Source organism: Epinephelus lanceolatus, chromosome 2, assembly GCF_041903045.1.
Source record: "Epinephelus lanceolatus isolate andai-2023 chromosome 2, ASM4190304v1, whole genome shotgun sequence".
Classification (NCBI taxonomy): Eukaryota; Metazoa; Chordata; class Actinopteri; order Perciformes; family Serranidae; genus Epinephelus; species Epinephelus lanceolatus.
This window is the reverse complement of record NC_135735.1, coordinates 38,808,642-38,834,054: the sequence shown is the minus strand read 5'-3', so window position 1 is coordinate 38,834,054 and position 25,413 is coordinate 38,808,642. Positions and strand designations below refer to the sequence as shown.

The 25,413-nt window shown below is 42.1% G+C and overlaps 2 protein-coding genes across 2 annotated transcripts; both read left to right on the top strand.

Moving 5' to 3' along the window:
• The first annotated feature begins 7,086 nt into the window (after nt 1-7,086).
• Nucleotides 7,087-13,150, top strand: cplx3b (complexin 3b). The gene is made up of 3 exons (XM_033638356.2): nt 7,087-7,461; nt 10,380-10,467; nt 10,604-13,150. The coding sequence occupies exons 1-3, from the start codon at nt 7,304-7,306 to the stop codon at nt 10,826-10,828; spliced, it is 471 nt and encodes a 156-aa protein (XP_033494247.1). The 5' UTR covers nt 7,087-7,303; the 3' UTR covers nt 10,829-13,150.
• Nucleotides 13,151-16,047: 2,897 nt separating this feature from the next.
• LOC117264232 (growth arrest-specific protein 1) lies at nt 16,048-20,544 on the top strand. The gene has a single exon (XM_033638123.2). The coding sequence runs from the start codon at nt 16,966-16,968 to the stop codon at nt 17,716-17,718; it is 753 nt and encodes a 250-aa protein (XP_033494014.1). The 5' UTR covers nt 16,048-16,965; the 3' UTR covers nt 17,719-20,544.
• Nucleotides 20,545-25,413: the final 4,869 nt, after the last annotated feature.

Here is a 25,413-nt window from a genome sequence, read left to right as displayed (position 1 = left end):
TTTTTAATGTCATTGACAGATCCTTTAACTTTTCACTGTCAGTGTGTTACAATCATGTTTGATATCCTGTTGTTAATTCTCCAACTTCTCTTGATGAGGCTTCCTCAGCAGCTGGTGTTGTCCTCTCTAAACGGTTTATGAGAAACACTACTGTATCATTTTGTTATCTGCATCACAGAAAAGGTGATCATTCATTTTGTGTGTTTCTGCTTTCATAAAACACTGTGTAAAGAGTGTGCAGAGGACATACTGCAGCCTTCAGTGTTGTGGCAAAGTTCACGGCAAACAATGTCTCTCAACAGTTCCATTTATTTCCGTTATGATTTGTCTTTGTGGTTCCTGCATCACAGTCCCAGACCCGTCTGGATTGCAATTTCGGAGGCAGCTGTTCGGCAATGTTTCTGACCATTTTGGGCCTTTTTTTCAGTTCACACCCAATTTCACAACCTATTTCAGCCAATTCTCTGAACATTTGTGTTTCATCTTTCTCACTTTTGATCTGCGCACTTGCTGCTGTGAATTCTTTCACACAGCGTGTCTCTTAGCAGTTTCTTTTCACACTTTCAAACATGCCAATGTGTAATTTAAATCCCAGTCTGGGTTCCTGTTTTCAGTTGCCATTTTTCCCTGTAAATGTAATTTTTTTTGTGTCTGTATTAAAAGACTCATTTAGACACCACTGCCCCTCTGTGAAAGTATAAACACTTCAATACTGAAATAGAAAAAACAATGCTTTGTTGAATTCAAAATACAATAAAAGATCAAACGTCAGTTACTCAGAATACTTTTCATATTGGTATCTTGTTTATTGACGAGTTTTGAGCAATAATAAAAATGTCTATACATTGGATGGATTATAGAATTTCCTCATCAAAGGTTATTGTAACAAGCTGGGAAAGAGAGTACATTAGATTGTATCTGCTGAGTTCATGCTCCAATAGAAATACAGTATTAAAGGAATACTTCACCCACAAAATGATCATTTGTATATCAGTTACTTACCCTGTGTTACGCTGAATTTGTGAACGTTGAAACCAAAAATGGAGAAAATTGTTGATGAACTGAGGTAACGGGGCTGCGTAAACCCTACTACTGAAGACACTTACACATACCTTGAACGTCAATGCGTAAGACTGTTTATGAGGAAGTGCTTTGAATAGTAAGGTTTTTGTACAAATGCATGTGTTAGGGAAGTGCTGAGCATATGGCTGGACAAATGAGACTTGGATTATACTGCACGAGTTGTGTGACAGTTTGTAAATCAATGTTTAATATAGTTTTGCTGGCCCTTTTATTCCAATTCATTGAGAATTTCTTTCAGTTTTTGGATTCTTCGTTCACTGTGGAGGCATGCAAGCAAAACAATGTTTTCTTCTTGATGCAATGTAACACAGGGTGAGTGATTGGTATACAAATGATCATTTTGTGTGTGTTCCTTTATTATACCTTTAATATAAGCAGCTGAGTGTAAAAGAAAGCAAAAGCTTTTAGATCTGGGGTGACAGTAAGAAATCTCAAAGGCAAAATTTACACAAGCCAAGTTTGCAACTAGCCTTAATATCAACACTTTCTCACTCAGACCTCATCATGCATCATAGTTTGATCATGGACTTTCCACATCTACATGTGATGTGCAAGGTACCCTGGGTGTGTCTGTTGTTGACATTCTGAGACGCTGTGTCAACTTCAGGCTGTTACATGCATTATGTCTTTTCAAAATACACCTCTGTTTTCTCAGGAAATTTACCATTTAAATACAGACTATTTCAAAATAAACGCACTACACTGGTACAACACTGCGAATTGACTTTTTTTTCCTCCAACAACAAACGTATGTGGTTATGTTTTGCCAGCACCCACATGGTTGGATTTTGGCAGCAAAAGCAGGTGGTTTGGTTGCTTACGGGAGGCGAATGCTGGCCTCCTGGGTGAATGTCAGTAGTTGTTGGACCCACCCACCACTCCTCCTGGCTGCCCTATTGCCCTAACTTTCATTGTTGTCCCACTGCATTTGCCCTTGATGCAGCCAAGTGCCGTTAAACAATAACGGTGACAGGCCGCGTATCATACTGACATAAAAGGACAGCTTTTTTCATCAATGTCTGACACTGGAAGTCACCGACCAAGCCGCGGATTTCGACAATTTTGGAGTGAGACTTGGTTATTAATACGGCATTAAAGGGCCAGTATGCCCAGGTACTATGAAAAAGCACATCTTGTCCAACAACATTTACACAAACCAGATTTAGACCCAGTTTAACACAGCTTTAGGTGTCAGGTTCAAAAGTTTAAATGGTCTTTTTTCTGTTGAACACCCATGATATTCAGCTCATGAGGAAGTAGTTGATGTTAGCTAAGGGGGACAGTTACCATGCTGACATGCGGTGTAGTTCAACACCTCCTAGACAGCCTGCGGGGCATCAAACTGCCGCTGCTGGGGTGACTCGCTTGCCACCATATGGTGCCTTGCTGCTGTGACCCCACCTGTCTGTTCGATCTGTGGTCAGGAGCTGACGGAGGGAGAAATAAATCTTGGCAAATCATCAGACTATCCAAATGGCCTCAGACGTTTTCTTGATAACAAAAACTATTTTTTATCGTCGAGCACACAGAGCACTTTTCACTTCTAATGGGATTAGCGTGATATTTTGTCATCTCACGAGGGGGGCGCCACTCACACACTGTGTTCCTTAAGACAGACATCCCGGTGTCTTGCTAATGGCGTCATCTATGCCTGTGTGACTTTAAACTCTCTTGTTGCTGAAGGGCACATTTGTTTGATGAGTCTAATCCCCCGACTAAAGAAACAAAGGTGTAATACTCGGCTGCTGAGGATCAGCGAGTGTGTGTGATGGTGTACATAAACCCATCTCTCCCAATCCCACACAGGCTCCTAATCCTAGAAGATCAAGTGTAACCAGACTGGAAGTGTGACTGGGCGGGGGCCAGCACGATGCTTTCGGTTATGTTGACTCACACTGTGATCCCTCCTGCCTCACAACAACCACAGTATGTCATGCTTCTGTAACCTTTCTTTCCTTGTGATTCAAACAGTCTTCTTGTTTTTATTCAAAGGTCACATGTTTTCCATCTTTCGTGAACAATCTCTAGTTTTTTTTTTATCAGCGTTCTACATCTGCATTGTTTTTATACATTATTCATGACTTATTTTTTTCACCAATGATATTTTGACAGAAAAACACTTCTGAAGGCTAAACAGAGATGTTTATGCAGTAAGGGCAACTAACATGTCAGGTTTGCGTGCAGCCATGCAGTAAACATCTGTGTGAAGACTTTGCATGCACTTATGCTTCATACATGCATAACACAGACCCTAACTGTTAATTGTCACATTACAGTAGGCGGTAAAATTAACTGAGCACAAGCAGGAGTCAGGGAGCATTAACACGAGCGTATCTCTGAATCAGGTACTGTGACTAATGTAGGTTTTTTCTGCATTTAACTGTAAAGGTATCATTTAAATGCCACGTTTTATTTAACAAACAGCTGATGGTGACATTTTCTTTAGAAACCACAACAGAGTGTTAGGTCATTCTTATTTCAGCATCTGATAAACTGGCAGAAATTAAATGTAACATAACAAGTGTCATACAATAACAAATGAAGAGCTCTGGCAAACCACACAACAACTTGAAGCACAAGTCAAACGCAGGAAATGGGGCTGGATTGGGCTTTGAGTGGTCATTAGATGACTAGAAAGGCGCTATACAAATGCAGGTCCATTTACCAGGTCCATATGGAGATCGCTGTGTTGCACTGCCATGTTTCTACAGTAGCCACAAATAAAATTCCTGTTTTTACATTGGCCACCGTAATTTGCAGCCCCTCCACAAGGAGAGCTTTAACGTGAAGTTGCTTTATTCTGTGTTTTTACCACTTTGAATTACTATTTGTGATAGATTTGATGAAAAGGAGACATTTGCAGATAATTCATTGTCAGTAAAAACCTCCTGAGAGTCTAGATCAGAAATAAGGTGAGCACACATTAGCCGGTGGTGGAATAGCAATGTTCCAAACAGCACAGGAGAAACATTTGTAGCGTGAAACTACTTTCTTCAGTTTTATTCACCTAGTCGATTTGTTTTGGAGAGGAAGAGACCTCTGTGGATATTTAGGCTCCTGGAAAAAACCTCCTGAACAATGTGGTCTGCAATGACAAATGGACACTAAATCTCCCTAAATCTTACACTCTACACCTCTAAGCAGATTTTTACGAATCCCTACCTATGTTGGCATTTTGGGTTAATATCGGGTGAAGGTGCGATATAATGGCACCAAACTGTGTAACAGTCTGCTATAGCTTTCATTAGGAGTTAATTTTATGTGAAGAATTCATTTAAATTCATCTGACTTGTATGTACATAGCATGAGTAGAAAATGCAGCTTTGAAATGTAACAGAATCTTTGCAGGTAACAATACACATGTTGAACTGTGCCAAAAGTTGGATGAGCTTTATTATGGAAGCCCAGTGTTCAAGTTAAATGATGTTTAATGTTTTGACCCATCATTACATCTTGCATTAGTATCAGGCTGTGCCATTATAGATCTCCTGAGCCCCTCTGAAAGGCAGTCTCTAACCTTGACCTAATGTACCTTTAAACTGCTTTTGAATCTGTCTCTCACCCAAGCAAAGTATTTACATCTGCTTCAGGCTAACCTACATTGGCTGGCCCAACTGGCATGATAGGCAGTTTTTATTTGACTCAGTCGTCCAGCCACATCATCAGTGATCGTCTAGTTCCACTGGGCTCACAAGTGGCCACTAATTAGCAACTCCTCTGATATCAGACACATTTCCACACATGAATCATGTCCCTGGAACTGTCTCACAAGAGCCAGACCAACTCAAAACCAAACTCTGAAGAGCTCTTTTTTGACATGCAAACAATGGAACATAAGGGACAATGAGCTAAAGATCTAATGCTAAATGGTCAAACTGTAGTAGGGGTGCGACCTCTAGTCCACCTAGTCAGGTTGTTCTCAAGCACTGCTTGTACATTTTCCTACGAAAAGTAATGAACCATAATTCTTACATATCTTAAGTATGAGCCAATAATTTGCGTGTTATCCACGTATTTGGAAAGGCTGCATAGTGCACTGAACGTGCTAGATCCGGCACTGCTACCACTGTCCAGCATCAGTCTGTGAGCAACATGCAGCCAACCAGCACATTGCCATCACAGATCAAACAAGGCTCCCCCACATGCCAAGGAACAAAGTCGCACGTCTGTTCATACCATCATCAGCTGACAACACGCCAGTCAACCATGACCAGCTATCAAGTGCCAAGCTCCATGAATCCCAGGAATTTGTTATTCAATAAATGGCACTGTGATAAAAAAAAAAAGACCCTCAGACAACTCTAAAGAGACCACGCTGATAAAGTGAAGAATTTAAAGATGGGGAGATTTGAGTGCCTCAGCTGATGACAGAGATGACACTATATCACAGGATGGGGGTGAATTTATATGACATAGGTTTGGTGCTTTTGTATGGATACCTCCATACTCTTGCCAATAAACACAGCACCTCTAATAGAAGCTCCTGCAGAAAAGGACTTTCATTTTTAAGGCCAACATGATTGTGAGGCTCGGCTACCAGAACATGTCAACATGTGAAGGCTGTAGTTCTCTTTCCTGAAATGTATGACTTTCACCATTAAGCCTGTGTGTGTGTAATTTACATCATCTTGGATTAAAGCCTCCTGCTGTGTACCTACTGGAGCACCTGTAGTCAGGGCTCAGTGATAATCCATACAAAAAAAAGTGAGTGAGACCTGGGCTGGGAAAAGATTCCATGGCTGTGGAAATCAAAAGCGAAAAGATATAATTTGCTGTTGAAACATGCTGGTTAGGCAAATTCTTTCTTTTTATTAAATTTCACAGAGATTACAGTTTTGATCTTATTCACTGCATTACGTTTCAATCTATTTACCGGTGGTAGCTTTGAAGTTGGAGAGAGATTTAAAAGCGAGGCAGGTATAGGCTAACAGGGCCTCTCTAAGCCTGTGACAAAAAGACACTGAGACGCTCTCTGTCTCCCCTGATCCACAGGGACTGGGGAAAGTAGGCCAGACTCTGTGTCAGACTGCTGCGAGGATCAGGACGCTCAAGTTGTTGACTTGTAATCAAAGTTCCTTTTCACACTTTGGATGTCAAGAATCTCACACAGAGAGAAAGAGATTTAAAATGCTCCTCACATACACACATGTAGGTCATATTTTTAGAAGTGAGGCTTTCCAGCTGAACACTGCGTCACACAGTGTCATCCAGAACCGCCCAGAGTTTTTATAAATCATCTTTTCTGGTGATGGAAGTTGAACTATTCACCCGCCTACCCCATCAAAGACACACAAACACAGAAACATGAGAGGAAGTAGCAGTGAAAACCCTATAGGAGGCCTAACAAGCATAAGACACTAATATTTTAAACTCACTTGTGGTGACTACAGATACATGAGTCACTACAGGAGTATTATGGTGATGCAACTGGAGACAAAATTTCTAATTTTAGGATGTCAGCTCCAGTTCCTTAATGCTGGGGCTAAGGAATATTTGCAAGGGCATTAAACGCGCATGGATGGAGGGTGTGCTCAGACTGAGGGATGCAGAACACACGCTCCATCATTTCAGTAGAAATGAGCTCGTTTGTATAGCCCACACCATAGAAACCCTACAAGGGAAGACAGCATTTCTAAGTGATTAGGCTGATAAACCGAACTCGTGCCGTGGGTTCACAGACAGTCATTTGACTAATTTGCAATTAGGAAGCTCTTTGTGTGTTGACAAACTGTTAGGCTCCAGCGCGCAGATGACCCTGAGAGAGACAGAGGCACCAAAACAGCCAGGAGACACTGAGGCTCGTCACGTGTTGTTTGTCTCACGGGAGCAGCCCACGATGCCGGCGCGCGCCATGCAAGCGCACACCCAGTCCGGCGGTGCCTGGGATTGGGTGGAGGGAGTGGTGGCTGCGGACGGAGTCACAGGATTGGTAGAGTTCAGCGCCAAACTTGTTGACTCATAGCTGAGCAGCTCCTCTCCATCCTTCACGGCGCGGAGCTGTCCAGGGCCAGTGGTGCTGAAACTGCTTCCGACGCGCCGTTGGAGTATTTTTTTCTCCCCCGGTTTAATTGCTCTCACCGAACCTTTGAAAGCTACATGTGCTTTGGTTTATTAAGCGTCACTTGACGGATATACATTCACCTTCAGCGCTCCATCCAAGAGCGCATCAAAGCCTCCAACTTCTTAGCAGATCAAATAGAGGACTCTCGGACGCGCAGCCATGGCTTTCATGGTGAAACACATGGTGGGGGGACAGCTGAAGAACCTGACAGGCGGACTGACGGAGGAGAAACCCGAAGCTGAGAAATCAGACGCCGCCGCGCAGGGGATGACTCAAGAGGAATTTGAGCAATATCAGCAACAGTTAGAGGAAGAAAAGTAAGGCAATGATTGAAGCTTGTGATTGTGAAGTTGTGATGAAAAACCCACAGTATGTGTCGAGAAGGCATGGCATATTTAAACAGCGCGTATTTGTGTGTAAATAGCAGAGCGCTCCCAGTGCGCCGCGCGCTTTTTTACGCATCAATGGAATAACATGAGCGCTCCACACACAGCTGCTCCTCTCGCCCAGGGAGCTCTCTGTCTCTTCGGCAAATTGTGTAGCGCCGTTTTTAATTTAGGATTCCTGGAATCATTCTTCCACGGAAGTGTCTACAGGGATCCGTGCTTGGGGCGAGACATGCTCCTAATGCTGTGCGTGCGGCTCAATAATGAATCAGGCTGTGTGGTAAATAAAGTGGGTAAAGTAAAACCTCTGTTTGGATATGATCAGAGGGCAAACAACCTACAGTATGAACTAATTTTGACTTTAATTATTCATATATAAGTTACTACTCAAAATGGTTATTTCTTTACATTATACAAATGCACTGGAGCCTGTAAATGTGGGAAAATGAAATGTGGAATGGCATGACCTCTATTTTATCTCAAATTTGGCTTTTTAGTTAATTTTTGAAAGCTGTGATTCCAGCTGTGCCCCCTTTTTAATTCCTTATCCATGCTTGCTTTTCATCATTTAAGTCTTTGCTCTGTGTCTCACCTGCAAAAATGAGTTCTTTGTTAATGTTTCCCAATTTACATATTGGTCATGGTGTTTATTTCCTGAGCGCAGTGAGGGGCGAAGGAAGGTAACAACAAGGTCATTTGCCAAACAGAGTTCACCCAGCAGACAGCAACTCGCTATTGATTTGTGCGCTGCTTCCTTTAGAGCAGAACTCCACATCACATATCAGATGTTCACTGTCCTGGCCACAGAATATGTTACCATAAATTAATAATGTGGAATAAAGAATTCAGACCACAGCTTTACAGAAAAATGGTAGATTGTGATTATATATTTCAGCTGTTAGCAGTCACAGGCATTGTAATGATATATAATAACACATTTCATGAACACTTGTATCCAAAGTGCCTCATGGTGTAATGTGCAGGCATTTTTAAGCATGAGTGGGAAGTGAAGTCTTAAGTCTAGCGGTATTAACACTCAGCTCAGCCCACTGAGTTCTACAGGAGGCATGACGAGATGTTTAACGCTCTGCCGTCATAATGTGACCTTCAGTGGAAGTGAGTTATTAGTCAGAGGTGCTAAACATGAGCATAGATCACAGAGAGGCCCATACTGCTCGGATTGAAGCAGAATAAAGTTGGGGAGGGGGGTGAGTTGCTCACACTGGCATGTCACATGTAGACATTTTATCACCCTCAGCACCCGGGCCACACTGACATCCCTGGTCATCTGATGCCCTTGAGAGGGAAAGACACCAAGCTCTGCTCATTGGCTGCAAGTGAGCGCTACATGGGCCCATGTGCCATTCTGTGTTTGGCCCAATCATGTTTATACAAAGTGAACTCGGGCTCACATGGACGGCACCATGAATGCCGCGTCTCCAGAGAAAACGTCCTTCCCCTGACACATTGGGTACAAACACTTTGCAAACCATGCCCTTGGTCCTCCAGTGTCCCCCCGCCTTTAGATCAACTGCTGATGTGATCCTTCTGGGCATAGGATGCAACCTCTACCACTGTAGCACTGACAAATACCATCTATAGTGTTTACTTTGTTGTAAGCACCTACTGTATTCCACTGACTCTAATGAAATGTGGTCTTCTGTCACTGTATTCATGCTATGTTTGGCTTCAGGCCACATGAGCAAGTTTGTGAAGCATTATGTCATGTTGTTGACTCATGATGTCAGAGGCCTTTCAGCAAATTTAGAAATTTATGAGGGACAATTATGAACTAAACTGAAGCCATAAATATTCCCATGACATTGAGTGGAGAGAGAACCGCCAGCAGCCTGTTGTCTGCCCTCTGCTGGAGGCATCACAGGCTGTAGGCTGGATTGTGAAGAAGAGTGAGCTTTAAAAAGGCAAATGACAACAGGTTAGCAGATAAATATGGGGCATCCCCCAACATTTTGTTTCTCCAAGACAGATGTGTGGAAATTTAGAACCCCCTCAGTATCTCCCTTGTATGCAGGGTCAGACTTAAGGCGATTATGGAGATGGTTGGAGTGTCAGCATTCATTTAGTAGATGGCTTGCCTTAAACCTAAATTTGCCTTAAACGCTGCACAGCTAAAGTAGTGAGGAGACAGTGCCGGACCAAGCACATTCGGCACCCTGGGCAAGCTTCCCCTGGAGCCCCCACCTCCACCTACACCAGTCCCACAAAACAGAAATAAAAGAATATTATTGTCTTCTGTGATTGTTGTATGTACAACAAAAAAGAACAAGAACAAATGAGAAATCAACACAAACAACTAAGGCAACTACGCTTTTGCCTTTTCATTTTCTCCTACTCTAAGAGCAAGTACTGACTGTACTGATCATTCACTGATGAACTAGAGGCAGTACCCCAACAACAGACTGGCTGCAGTGAAAAGGTTTTAGTGGGCAGACATTTTAGGCACCCAGTCCCCCTCTAAGAGGCACCCCAAGTGACCACCTATGTTGCCTGCAGGAAGATTCGCTCCTGCATGGAAACGCTAAACTGAAGTCCTCCAAGGTCCAAATCCAGCAGGAGCCTTACAGAAAGCAGAGATGCAACAGCACCATGACTTTGGATTTCTTCATTTTCAGATACTATGCATGGTTTGTTTGTAACATTATGGTGATATTAAATGTGTGGGGGGTGGAGTTAGTGTTACTATTCCAAACCTTCCCACAGGTGAAAGTGTGCACAGTTGAATAAAAAAGGCATTTTCCAGCTTTGGTTGGAAACTGAATTCTAAATTTGTATATTTAGTGTCGCTGACAAAATTATGCCTGTAAACAATTTTTCCTCCTTTCTTGCAGACAAGAACGAGAAGCCAGTTTTGCCCAGAAGAAAGCTGAGAGAGCCACAGTTAGAAGTCATTTCCGGGAAAAGTACAGACTACCAAAGGTAAACTAATCCAGCTCTGCTTTTGTAAGGAACATTAAGACAATGCATTTTGGGACTGAGTACCTGACCATGTCAAACCATTTGTTCCAACTGTGTTGTTCCTCTTTTCTTCTGTCCCGTTGGATATCTACCTCAGAACGAGGTAGATGAGACCCAGATCCAGCAGGCGGGGGATGATGTGGTGTTGCCCACGGAGCTGGCCAAGATGATCGCTGAGGACAACCAGGAGGAAACGCACAAGCAGTCAGTGCTGGGCCAGCTGTCCAACATCCAAAACGTGGACATCGACCAGCTGAAAGACAAAGCCCAGGCCACACTGGAAGACCTCAAAAAGCAGACGGAGAATTGCAGTCTCATGTGATCTGGCCAACTCCAAGTCCCAGGAGATTTGAGTTTTACTTGTGCAAATATTTTTCAAAGGCAGAGCTGCTCTGGAGGTAGACATATTCATATTGCTTTAGTGGAATGTCAGCTGGCAGAGCCACATAATAACAGTTTTTCTAGCCGTGCAAAGTTAGAAAAGAAAGTAGCCGATGTTATGAAATCTGGGGCTTGTCTTACTAACTGCTGAAAAAGAATCCCAGCCATAGTGTCATAGAGGTGCAGCTAGTTTAGGTAGTTCTTTAGATATCCAAAAAGTCATGAATGTCATCCATATTTTTATTAAAATGAGCTACCTTGCACTCTTGAAAGACTTATTTGGCTCTCCCTGTTGAGATTTAACCCATAAGATTATTTCTGCCTTTAGAGCAACTTCTCCTCTGAGAAATATTCAGCTGTTAAATCCTTTACTCCCCTCATCCCTATAACCCTCCTCACACTCCGTACCTCACGTGACCAGTGATAGCACAATAGGATTCGGCAGCAGAGGGTTCAGGAGTGTGCGTGTGCAGGTTTTCATTGCTTCCAAACACACAGCAGATGATCTCACATACACCTCTGACGAGAGGAGGATCGCTGAGATCAGCTGCTTGGTGGAAATGAAAACACACATGCACAAGGTGAACATTGGCTCATGTGAGGAGGCCATATGTGTGTTATGTTGAATTTGGGGAATTTTAAATGGGCAATATTCATTTAGAACACTGAATGAGGCAGATTTTTGTCTTAAGTAGCTTACTAATGTTGGCCCTTTGGTGCCCTGATGAAAGCTCCCAGTGAGCTGTGTTAATCTTAGCTTAATCTTTACCTAGACATATCATTAGAAAGATTTTTTTTTTTTGGCTTTTATCGTACTTCAGTGTGCCTTGGACGTCCGTACAAGGTTGTCTTCTCTGGAGCTCCAACATCTGTAAGCTACTTTTTACGAAGACGGGCCTTCTTGTTGTTGTTTTTTTCTGCAGGAGATTGCTTACTTTTAGTTTTATTAAAAGCAACAAATACAGTGTGAGCAGGCAGAAATTATGTCTTAGATTTGCTGCGTTTTGTATGTTGTAAGAATTTACAGTTAAAGTGTGTACAATATCCGTGCTCCCAAACTGAACCTAGCATCAACCACATAGGGTGCAAATAAATCTCTGTTTGTGCTGCATCCAGAGGTTAAAAAACGAAAGCTGCTCAGATGAGAGAAATGTAAATGCTTTAGAAGTCGTATGCCAAAGCCTTTGTTGAAAACACAACAGAAAGGAAATGGCACAAACATGTCAAACTGTGTAACTGTAGTGTGAATATAAATCCACATATTCATGTCGTGTAAGATGTAAATGTATCTGCGGGTCATTCTTCGCTCTGTTTTCATCGACTCACTGGGTCTCGTGTCGTCACATGACCTTTGACCTGTCCTCCATTTCATCGAGCCCTGCGTCTCAGTGGTGCCGTTCTGTGCTGGTGGATTCATGTTGTTTAGCCGATGTGTTACGTCACGTGGTGTCTTTGTAAAAATAAAACTTGTCTTGTGGCTGAGAGTGCTGGTCGTAGACAGCACACAGTCACTGTGGGCTTTGCTGCGTAACTCAGTATTCTGTCTGTGTTGTTTTATAGCCAATAAGTGAAGGCGTGGGTGAATCCAGAGGGAATGTTATTGTTGTATTACATCCATATACGCTACATTTTGCCAGTGTTTGATTTTATGTAGCAGTGACTCTGAGGGTGACGTCAGCTTCGATCTCATATCTGTCCCCACTTTTCTTTTTATGATTATAAACCTTTTGCATCCTAAGAGTACACATTTTATTTTACAGGAAACATGGGCAAAAAGTTACTGACTGTTTTCTCTAAGACAAGTGGAATTTTCTTGCTGTATGTGTCACATTTCAGTCCAGTGGTTGTTGTCATGTGATAGACGAGCAGTATATTTGAAACATTTCAATAACTTAAAGCAGAGGAAAAGTTGCAATAAGTTCTTTTATAATAAAGCTACTAAAATCTGTCATGTTTGATCATGAGACAGTATTAATAGGTGGAACAGAAGCCATAAAGAAAACTGTTTGCTTTGTTTGAGTGTGTATGACTTGAAATAAGAATTCATAACTCAGTATTAATAATATACAAGTGTAATTATTTTGTGTTGTTATCCCGTGGGACTGAGTTTTCAGGAAATGGCTGCCATGACACGCAGTTTCTTCTTGTTCTTTAGCCGTTTCTTTGTTTGACAGTATCTCTATCATTCTGTCTCTTAAAGTATTTTGGTGATTTTTTTTCTTCTGAGTTTTAACTGCAATAAATTAATTTTTAGGATAATGACCTTTCTGTCTGTTTTGTGTGATTTTTGCACAGGGCTGATGCCGAGTCATCAGTAGTCTTACATTTGCAGCAGCCAGAACACCAGGTGGAGACAATAATACATTCACATCTCATGGATGGATTACTGAACAGGCCTACTGGGCACAGGCCCAGGTTCAAAGTGCCTGGGGGCCCTGTGGCCTTCACCTGCAAAATGCCACTCAAATCCACATGCAACCAACAGAGAGAGATATAAAATGACCACAGAGAGATGCAAAGGAGTTTCAAAGACACACAAAATAACTACAAAGAGATACAAAGCGACCACAAGGAGGCACAAAAAGACTACAAACGGACACAAAAATAACCAAAAAGACACAAAATGACTTCAAAGAGACACACGATTACCTTAATAAGACAGAAAAATACCTCATAAGACCGAAACGACGTCAAAAAGACACAAAAATAACCACAAGGAGACACAAGACCACCACAAAGTCTGTGTTTCTTGCTCCAAAGTAGGAGAGGTGTTGGGGCCCTTTGCATTTCTCTGCCCATATGTCCATTGTCTCATAATCCGCCCATGTCACAACTACACAAGCATCCAAGATGGAGGCTGCAGATACAAACTGATTATGAATGACATGTCAGTAATGGGATGTTAAGATGAATTAGTATTAAAAAATAAATGATACAATTTTACATCCTCATTCTGAAGCAACAGCGCAGTGATAGAGTCAAATAGTCCATATATATGAGTGTGTACTGAAAGCCTACATGAAGGGAAGTATTTGGGTATGTTTGTGTTTTCACTCAGTGGCCACTTTATTAGGTGCACCTGTGTATTAAATTATATGTTTTAGCACTGAGGTCCTGTCAACAAAAGCAAACATAGAAATAAACTTTGCAGAGGTATATATATTTTAGCAGTGCTGTTGTAGAAGTCTTGTATTGCACTGCATTATCTATCCTGGTCTTTTTGTCACCTTTGGTCCATACAATACATATATATTTTAATACACATGTATACTGTCTAATTCTATTTATATGCATATTTTAGACACTGAACTGCAGTTTTACCCACAGTTTAATATTTTAACTCAATATCAGTAAATACGGCTGGCAGAAATTATAAATACATACAGTACAAGGGCTTCAGCATTGAGTCTGCAGCTCTGCTCGTAGTTCCTCCTGTTGTCCACTAGAGGACGCCAATACAACGGAAACCAGAAGCTGACAGGTAAAACTAATTCGGTTAAAGAGAGTTAAAATGAATATACTAAAATAATGACATAAAATAAAAATTAATGTCAACAAATGGATTTAGTATTTAAAAACAAATATCTTACTTGAATTCAAACGGGGCTGGGTGAGTATATCAGAACAGTACATTTCGATTTAAATAATAAAATTGGAGGAAAAAACTGTAGACATTTTGTGTATTTGTGTCTGAAGCGCTGCCTGTAGTTCCTGCTGATGTCCACCAGAGGGCGCCAACACACCCATGCAGCATACATAAAATGACGGGATTACGTATTTAAAAGAATATGTTAAAATAATAAAAAAAAATTAAACAATCAAATTCAAGGAATTTTTCATTTAAAAAAAATACATACAATTAAATTCAAAACTAATAAAATGAACAAAATAATATTTTAAATATATTATCTCTCAAACTGACCCCTAAGCTATTGAATTTCTAAACTCAATATCAGTGAATATAGCTGGAAATATTAATACAAATAAACCCACCACAAGAGCTTTAACATTTAAAATGAATAAGTTATTTTGTGTAAACCCCGCCCTTTGCCAATACTTTTTGAGTAATTGCAACCATGTTTTTTTTTTTTTTATTACCAGTTTTTCTTATTTATAATGGAAATTAGTGCTTCGGTCCCATAAAGCCATGAGGCAAATTTCGTGTTAATAGAGTAATAATAATAATAATAATAATAATAATAATAATAACAACAATAAAAGTGTTTTTTACATTCTGCAAATTAGCAAAAATTACAGATTTTCGAGGTTTTGTTTTTTTTTCTTGTGGAGCCCATTGAATTAGATACCTGTCCTAAACTTCAAGTCAATGGATTTGCGTTGTGGGGGCCGTGGCCTTTCCAAAATCGCGTTTTGGGGCGTTAATTAAAGCGCCACCATGTGGCCGATTGGAGTCATATTTCTTGGGAAACACTTCCTCATCATTTCCAGTTATTGGGACAAATTAAATGTCTTTAACGGATTCTAGTTAATGGCAACTTCAGCTGCGGCTTTAGACACAAATGACCATTATAATTATAATCATTGTAATTATAATTATAATTATAATAATAATTATTATTGTTATTATTCTAATAACACCAAACCGAAACAAACTCACTAAGATTCTGCCCTTTCGTGGCTTGAACCCTAAAAATCAAGTTAGTTACCATGTGAATGGCAGCAAAGCCTGGGCTGTTGGTAGTTCTCAAGTGTGGTGTGAAAAGGGATAGCTGTAAAATATATTGATGCTGAAACCCCTCTCTATTGATAGGCCGCAGTGCGTGGACAATCTTCAGCCTGGAAAGACACTGGGCCACTGCATGGCCAATCTGACACAATTGGGGTGAAACGGTCCAGAAAATACTATTCTCTCCCATTCTCCTCTATCAATCGGGGCTTTAAAACTCTGCAGAATGAGAGGCAGGACGGGGAGTGGGGGAAAGAGCCACAATTAGCGAGAAGCTTTGAGTGAAAACTCTCAACGGCGAGCCAGTTATCACAGAGGTTTCCTCCTGCTCTGTTTGTGGCTAAAAAGGAACAGATTTGTTTTTCCGCGCTGAAAATTGGAGCAGTGAAGTTGCAGATGTGAGCTTCTTGCAAAGGAATGCGTTTTGCAAGCCCCCCCTGCCTCCCCCCTTAAACTTGTGTTTTGCTACAAGGGGAGAGGGGACCACACAGATCTTTGGTTTCATGCAAGGAAAATCATAAACATTTTTATCCAGCCTATCTCGTCATGTAGTGAGAGGATTTGTGCGCAGAGCTGTGTTGCTGTAGGCCTGGAAATGGGTCCCACGGCTGACTCCTCAATGAAGACCAATCGGTGGCCAGGATTGTAAATGAGAGAGAAAGGGAGAGAGAGGGGGGAAGGAAAACTTTTCTTTCTTTTTTTCGACAGAAGGAGGGGTGTTGTGGGGAAATGCTCGGCGGACCGTGAAGCGTAACAGCAAGGAGAGGGACAAAGACGCGCATAGCGGGACAAAATGCGACAGACAGAAACCTCTTCCAACTAAAAAAAACAACAACATCGGAATGTGCGGATGGATGTTAAAAGTGGTGGAGCTGGGAAGAGAAGTCGAAACCAACAATGGCAAGAAAGATGAATTCAAGTGTACAAACTGAGTTGTGGACAATAACTGTGGTTAGAGTGCGCGTTAACTTTGGATAGCCTTGCGGCGCGTTTCAGTGTCCATCTCAGATGTGCACCGGTGGCACGGAGCAGACACGGGCTACACTTTGGAGTATGATTTCCCACTTTTGAACGGACATGCTTCCCGGAATGACTGTTACTGCGCTGTTTCTTTTTTGCAGCCACGCGTGGAGATTTCCCTGAGTCAGATCCTGACCTCCACTGCTACAAAACTCACCAAGAGGAGGCAAACTTAACTTGCGTGCAAGTTTCCGTGGATCATTTATAAAGGACCAAGTGTATTTTCTTCGACTGCGTTGGTAACTAACTCATGTGTTGCATGTATGGAATACTTATGAACTCCAGTCTGTGAGATTCAGCGTTTACATTGTCCTGATCCTAATGTGCTGGTGGAGAAAGTGCACGTCACCGAACTAGAACTCCATCCAAGCATGAAATGTTGGTGCAGCGCCCTGGCACTTCTCCCATGGGTGCTGGTGGCCTTAGATGCCCAGCTAATCTGCTGGCAGGCGCTCCTTCGGTGCCACGAGGAGCCCGAGTGCGACCTTGCATACAGTCAGTACTTAGCAGCTTGTGAAGGTAACATCAGGGGGACGAGGAGACAGTGTCCCAGCCACTGCATCAACGCGCTGATAAGGCTCAATCACACCCGCAGCGGGCCGGACCTGGAGACCTGCGACTGCGCACAGGACCTGGAGTGCCTCAGCGCCAAGCGAGCCATAGAGCCGTGTCTCCCCCGCAGACACCCGAGCGATGCGGGGGGGATAGGGTGCATGGAGGCCCGGCAGCGCTGCGAGGAAGACAGCAACTGCCACACCTCCCTCACGGCCTACTTGTCATACTGCGGGCAGCTGTTCAATGGCAGGAAGTGCTCCTCCAAGTGTAAAGCCACCATCCAGCAGATGCTGTTCATCCCAAATGGCATGCTGCTCAACCGCTGTGTTTGTGATGGGGTGGAGAGGCCTTTCTGTGAAGTGGTGAAGGAGAACATGAGCAAACTTTGCTCCATAGGAGACCACATTGTTATTTCAGACCAGCCTGATGTGGATGACATCTATGAGGATGAAGACTATGACCCTAAAAATGACAGAGAGGAGGTGTATACTGATCATTCCTCTGCTCCCCAGAGGTTATCCAGCTGCATGATGCTCCTGTTTCTTCCTCTAGCACGGATATTGTATTGAGACAATGGGTACTTGAAGCATTTGTTGGATTTATAAATGACGGTGTGGAAAAATCTCTGTTCATTAGACTCCACCAGGGAGCTCAGAGTCCAGCTGGAGTTGGTATCAGCGCCTTGATCAAACACACTACAGTATGGAACTGGGCCGGCTTGCTGGCACAGGACTCCAACCCAGGTCTGCTGGATAAGGGAAGCTATTTTTTCACCCCCAGGCCTCCCTGCTATTCCATTTTAGTTGGAGTGCAACAGTGAGCACAGTAGTGATTAGTGTTTGCTTTCCACAACCATACAATTTGCATAGTAATTCTTCTTCAAGCACATCTCACTCAGGAATCCTGCTTTTTTAAATTTGTGTTCAGATCTTCACACAGATGGCCTTACAGTGCTCTGAGTGAACTGCTCACCTTTTTTTTTTTTTTTGCTAAGTTGAAACCTGTCGGCAAAAATGGCATCAACACTTTAAGGTGATGATGAGAGGAGGTGAACCACACCAGACTTTGTTGCGGGGCATTGCCAAGTTGAGTGCCTTTAAACAGCTCCTGTTTGTTTGGTTTCAATGGTACTTGGAGTGTGGCTTTATTAAGACCTTAGACAAACATTGGACCCATCCAGTCTCTGTTTGCTCTGCTCTCCATTTCAGGGGCCTCTGCATTGTTGCAGCAACCACACTTCAAATATTTGTGGGAATAGTCAAAGGACAGGCGAGGGTGTGGGATCAAGTACTGAAATTAACTGAAGCGCCTCTCCAGCACTCTGTCTGGAGCCCCTCCCCCATGTGAGATTGTTTTATTGAACTTTTCCTGAGACACCCCTACCCCCTCTTCCTCCTCTCTACTGCCTGCCCCCTTTCACGCCTTTAAAAGACCCCTGTCTTTATTACTGCTTTCACACTGTAGCAACAAGCCAGGAAAGGCCGTGTGTCGCTGGTGTGAACAGGTCAACATATACCTGGAGTTTATCCTCAACACTGCTCATGATGAGAGGTTTAGCTGGTCTGACACGTCTTAGCTGTGATATATGTGAGTGAACACGTTTTTAAACAAACTGGTTTGAATAAAAGTTGTTGCAAAGCACATTTTATGGATATTAAGGCTTGTCGGACTCAACATGAGGTCATAGTCTCCTTCAATGAATCTCCAGTGTGGTAACACTGCAGCAGCAACACCATGATGAGTGAACATCGCAGTGTCACAACAGTGTGTGAGCATCAGCAACAACATACTCACCCATGAGCAGTAGTCTGGCTTGAACGGTCAAACGTGGATTGAATGTATGTCAAATATTTTGTGTCACAGTGTTGCTAACTAACCAAGAGGTGTACTAGGCTTCATGTAGAGTGCTTTTAACGTGCAGGATGGTCACTAAGTGCTTTCTAAAGGAATGCACAAATCCAGATAAAACAATTAAAACAAAAAGATGGAATTCAATTCAACAATTTCCTGTATTTTGAAGGCTTTTATTTTGTGTGTTTTTAAGTGTTCCAGAACAATTCATCACATTTATTTTTGTAGTTGCTTTGTCCGGCTACTGAGCAGCCAACAGGGCCAATGTTAGAAGAGCTGTTCTGATACCGATATCAGGGTCGGAAATGCCTTTGATACTGCCTAAAATGCTAGATTGGGAATATGTGTATGTAAATCTATGCACCGATCCGATACCATGTAAGTTATTGATAAACTTAAAAGTAATTTTATAGTTTTCCAATGAAATCAGCTCTTCTTTGCTGCTCTAAAACTGTAGCCTACGCAGCAAGGCGCACCGTGCAGCCACTGGTAACTACTGTTTCAGAGCATCTGAGAATAGTGGAGGGAAGTGGGGCTGATTACCCAGGGCCCCAGTGGGAAGGAGGCCCCACAAAAAGCCTGGAATGAAGAGTCTGGTTTTGTTTGCATTTTTTAAAAATTTCTGACTACATAATAGCATTACCAAATTAAAACTGGCTGAATAAATGGACTGCGATAAAAGGTGCAAAATGTTGTAGTTGCCCCTGCACTAGAGTTTGTCTTTAACTGTAGCTTGAACCAAGTGAGTGACTGCTTATGCTGCCTGAAAACAACATACACTGCCACGTCTTTGCCCAAGAAAGGGAAACTGGGGTTCTAAAAAAAGAAAAGAAAGAAAGGAAGGGGGACGCTCAGAGACTACTTTGGTGCTACGCCCTTGGCTATTAGCAAAATGGGCAATCCCTTCACATCCACACATGGTTAGTAGTAGCTGTACAGCCTTTGTTTATTTTTTAACACCATGGTATCAGATCGGCGCTCAATGTTGGTCAATCCGCAAATTCAGTTATTGAAATAGTATGGGACATCTAACATCTTTAAATGTAACCTGTCCCAAGGTCCAGACCAAGTCCATCTATTCGAAACAGCAATCTTTCAGTCTTACGTCTTTCATCCACAATGCCACATGAAGCTGTTTTGCAAGAAGGGAAGGAAAACTCAGTGTTGTTGTTAGTATTGATCACTTGTAACAAAGCTGCCAGTTTGTGTCTTTGCCACTTGAAACTGTGTCAAAACTAATCCTTGTGTTTTGTAATGAAGTCTTGAAAAATGTCGCTAAATGTTAAGTTATGAAGCTAGAATACGATGAATTGTATATATTTTTACAATTATATGCAGTAAAATAAGCCAGTGTCTGCCCGAGGTCACTTAACACAGATTATCAACACATGAACGTAGCTCAGATTTTTGTGCACACAAAACCTGACTTGATTTAGAGTTTGCAGTTTTTCATCTCATCTTGTGGGAACATAGCAGTAAATACTTCAGAGCGGCGTCTTCCGTGCGGGAGGGTGAGTTTTATAATAAAATGTTTATGAGCTAAAGTTGTGTAATGATGTGATTTGTCCACAGAGAGATTGGAAAAGAAAGTAAAAAGATCAGTTACTTCCTAAAGACTGGTTCCTCTGGGTATATTACATTCACTAATAAAATATTTATACCTTGCCTTTTTAAGGGTCAACGTACAGTATTTGAAAGCCAAAAAAGCTGAGGTTATTGTTTAAAAATGTCATTCTCAAGTCAGACAGGTCACTCCAAAGTAAGCACTGCATGTGGCCATGTTTCACTGTGCAATATTTAAAGGATTAGGTCAGTGTAACTGAAACCTGGGGAGGAATTTTAAGTGTCTAGTCATTGTGCAATCCATCCACATTGGAGCAAAAAGATAAATCAGGACTCCTCTCACAATTCAGGCTCAAGCTGTAATAAAACCACCATGTTTTTAGAAGAAGGCAGAGGCACAGTAAATGAAACATGTCAAGTGATCGTAGTATCAGAAGGACATTTCAGGATATTTACATCTTTGCTAATGATCAAAAACGCTCATGAACCAACTGTTTCAAAGCAAGCAGCCATTTGGGGCTTGTTCCACACTTACTTTGGTATTTACAAGTCATTAACAAATTGTAAAAGAGCCATTTCGCATTTAGGTGTGAGGTGTACACCTGCTTTGCAAATGTAGCTTTAGTCACGTCCAAAAAGTACAAAAGTGCTTTGGCAAGAGGACGAACATTAACAAACTGAGAGAAAAAGTTTATTTAGGACAAGAGGGAACAGATTCTGTTAAACATGCCTTTCACGTTTTTGTCAAGCTCCTTTCTCTTTCTTGCAGAAGAAAAAAACATTTATGTCACTCTGCTTAGTTATTTTAATAAACAGATACTTGTCAGGTCAACTGCTGCAACTATCCTTTGATAAAAAAAAGACATGTCTCTATGAGCCATATTTGCCAGGATGTCCCCAGGATTGCGTGACATGATAGACGCACATGTGATGAGCAATTACAAGGTTGTTACTTGAGCTACAGGTGGCAAATTTCAACATCCACAAGCCTGGGGAGAACTTCTCCACAGCTTTGCCTGATTTTTTCCCGTTAACCACAGGAATCCTCGGGCACTTCCAACTGTCTATTGTGTCATAAAAACAGCGAGACAGAGCAACAAAGTGGCCTACAGCTACAGTATAGCATGACTCCCTCTAGTTTACTTAGATTGCCTTTGGTCCAATCTGTCTTAACCATTGCCATGCATCTTTAAGTCCTCCAACATAACCAACCCGCCCCCTACAAACCCCCCTCCAACACCACCACCCCGATTCTGGGAGCAAAATCAAAACAAACATGAGCAGAGCAGCCTTGGGGAGTTGAGTGTGTGGAGGGAACAGGGGGATACAGAGGCAGCACTGTGCTGGAGCCCATTTTCTAAATTATCTTTATTCAACATTTCTCTGAAACAAACCCCCCCCGACTCCCACTCTCTCTTCCCTGCTCCAAAGTGGGAGTGACCCCGGGATTTAGGAGGCTCTTGTCTCTCATAGGTACAATGTTCCATTCATGATAGCCATCGAGTCACATTGAATGGCTGACCTGCTCTCTGTTTTCAGTGCGGAGGGGTGCTGGAGTCAAGGGCACCCAGTTCCTTCAGGTCTAGGACATAGAGACCCCTCTTTATGGGTGATGTTGATGCCAATATGACTCGACTGCTGTCCCATTAGCAGTGTCAACTGAGCCAGAGAGAGAGAGATGGGGAGAGAGAGAGAGAGACTGGAAGGGGAAAGGCCAATAAGTCGTGTTGTTGGAGCTGCAGCAAAATGGAGGCCAATTAAAGCCACAATGCTGTAGGATGTGGTTAGGGAGAGGGGACTGGGGAGTGTTTTGGAGGATGAGGGTGGTGGGTTAATGTTTCCATTTCAGAGTCTCCCTCTCTGGGTTGCATTAGTGTAAGGATTCTATGCAATTTTGGGGGGCAATATACACTGGCAGAACTCCCAGAAACAAGCAACAAAGCAAGCACAAGGGTCAAAATTGCATCCAAAGTTTTCCTGGCAGCAACATGCTCATGTCATGATTAAAGCAATGAAACTGAGCCAACACCATGGGAACCGTCAGCCAATTAGAGCCCCCTCCATAGCGCAGCCACAAATGCAGCACCCTGTAGTTCTCTGTCCCGTTGCTCCAAGACTCGGGGCCATGCTGCTCTCACCGTATAGTGTGGGAGTGATTTACACCTGGCGTGCCAGGTGAATGTGATTAACCAGCTGGTAGTGCAGAAAACAAACATTACTGTGAGCCCTGGGCAGATCTGAGAACCACTTGTTAAACCTCAGGCAAGAGCCACACTCTGTCTTTCATTGATTTAAAGGTCCGGTGTGTAGGATTTAGGGGATATACTGGCAGAAATGGAATATAATTTAGATATGTTTTCTTTAGTGAATAATCTACTGAACATATGAATCATTGTTTTCATTACTTTAGATTGAGCTGTTTATATCTACACAGGAAGCAAGTCCTCATCGACAGAGACTGCCATGGTGTACCGGACAAACGGACAAACCAAACACTGATTCTAGATAGGACTATTCCTCCTTTAAACATCAGCCACCATAGTAAGCAGCTCCTCTGCAACAAGAGCACTGGAAAAACACTGATGTTTTAATATGAAAGTTGTTTTCACCAGTTTAAATTACTGGATCCCTTTGTTTTGGAGAGGAAGAGACATCTGCAAACACAGCTCCCAGTGAAAACCTCCCGAAGTTAACAGAGAAAAAAGCGCACATCAACAGATGCTGGGCTAACTAACACTGAAGGAGAAACACTGATTTGAAATGTGAAATTATTTTTTTTAGTGTTTTTACCAGTTTAAATAACCAGGGTATTTTTTTAAAGAGGAAGAGAGCACCTGTGGATAATTCAGCTCCAGGTAAAAACGAACAAACAAACAAAAAAAAAACACCTGAACAATGAACACCAAAGGAGTTCTAACCTGTGGAAGTTTCACCTGGTTGCAATCTGCAGTCCTCACCACTAGATGCCACTTATCTCCCTAAATCTTCCTGACTGTTCCTTTAAGAACTAGATGCATTTTCCCCCAAATTTGTTAATAATTTTACCAGATTTTATGTATTTATTTATTTGTTTTTTTAAATCATTATTTAAAGGGGGTCAGAATCTAAATCAAATCAGCTTTGTTGGATAAATATGTTTGCAAGTACAAGGAATTTGATTTCAGTCATATGTTGCTCTCAATGTGCGTACACAGAACTGACGTACAGCTAAAAAATAAGGATAACAAAGCTAAGCAAGGTGTCTGCTATAAACATTTGTCGACTAAGTACAGTGGGCTTGAATTATGTTTGACAGATATTTACATGTTAACAGTGTGTATATAAACTACAGAAATATATAATTTAATGGTAGGGTGGGTGCTGGATGTTATCAGGTTATAGGGTGTTCCACAGGGTTAGTTTTGACACTAAGGCCTGGTGTTGCTGTCACAGTGATGTCTGTGGAAAGAAACTATTCTTGTTTCTGGTTGTTTTACTATATAGTGCTCTGTATTGCCTACCAGAGTGAATAAGTTTGAACAGGTTGTACCCAAAGTCTGCGGTGATGCCACTTGCCTGTTTTCTGACTGTGGACATGCTTAAGTCATGGATGGAGGGCAGGTTGGCACCGATGATTTTTTTTTCTGTAGTCCTGACAGTCTGTTATAGTTTGGTGGCTTATCCAAACCAGACAGCGATGGACGAGCAGAAAACAGACTCTCTTACTGCCGTGGAGAATTCTATCAGCAGCTCTTGAGGTGGGTTAAATATCGTGAGCTGGTGCAGGAAGCACATCTTCTGCTGGGCCTTTTTTCTGATGGCGTTGATGTTGGATGTTCACTTAAGGTCCTGGGAGATGGTGGATCTAAGCAACCTTAAGGATTCCACAGTACACACAGTGCCGTTCAGCAGCGCTCATCCTGAGGTACACTGTCGTCTCCACAGTTTTAAGTGTGTTCAGCTTCAGGTTGTTTTAACTGCACCAGAGAGCCTGCTGTTCAACCTCCGGTCTGTATGCAGTCTCATCACTGTCCAGGATGAGGCCATGAACGTTGAGGACTCAAAAGACTTTTTTTTTTTTTTTTTTTTAACAGAATAGTCAAAATCAAAGTAGCAGAGGCTGAAATATCCTGAATTTTAGTTCCACGTGTGGTTCAAGCTCCCAAAACATTGGCTCCTACATTTCCCATAATGCAACTCTGCCTAGTAAACATCTACATTTATCAAACTCTACACCTCCAGTGTGCAACACGTGCTTTTTGTTTGATATATTTGTAGTCTCCAAGCCCAGATAACCCTGATGACATCACTATGACCTCATCAGGAAACCTTTAAACTGTTTTCACAGGTTGAGTAGGGCTAACCATGACTGGTAAACGGATCACTCTGTCTAAAATTGATGGAGTGCACCTTTAAATTCAATTATCTGACTTAATATGTTCTGCTATTCCTAATATTGGTAGCGCTAATCCAGTGTTCTTCCATCTATCCAAACAGGTTCATGTTCTTGCTTTTCAGGTTTTTTTTGAGAAACTTGATTTCTACTTAAAGTCATGGGCAATAAAAGAAAAAAAAAATCTTATACTAGTAACGGAGTCTCAGTGAAATTCCCATGGTTTTTATGATCTGGAAATTTTCAAATTGAGTTTCCATAGTTTTCCAGACTTCCATAGGAATCATATAATTATCAAATGTCCTTATTTTGCCTGCCTTCCTCCTCTTGTGGACATAAGCCAGCTGTTTCAGCAGAGTGGCCTTCAAGATGATGACGAAGGCAAGGCACCAGCAACGTTGCTCCCACGGTGGCACATAAATCTTTCCATAGCTTCTGAGAGACGAGCATTTGCCTCGTTCTGTTGACAAAACGACTG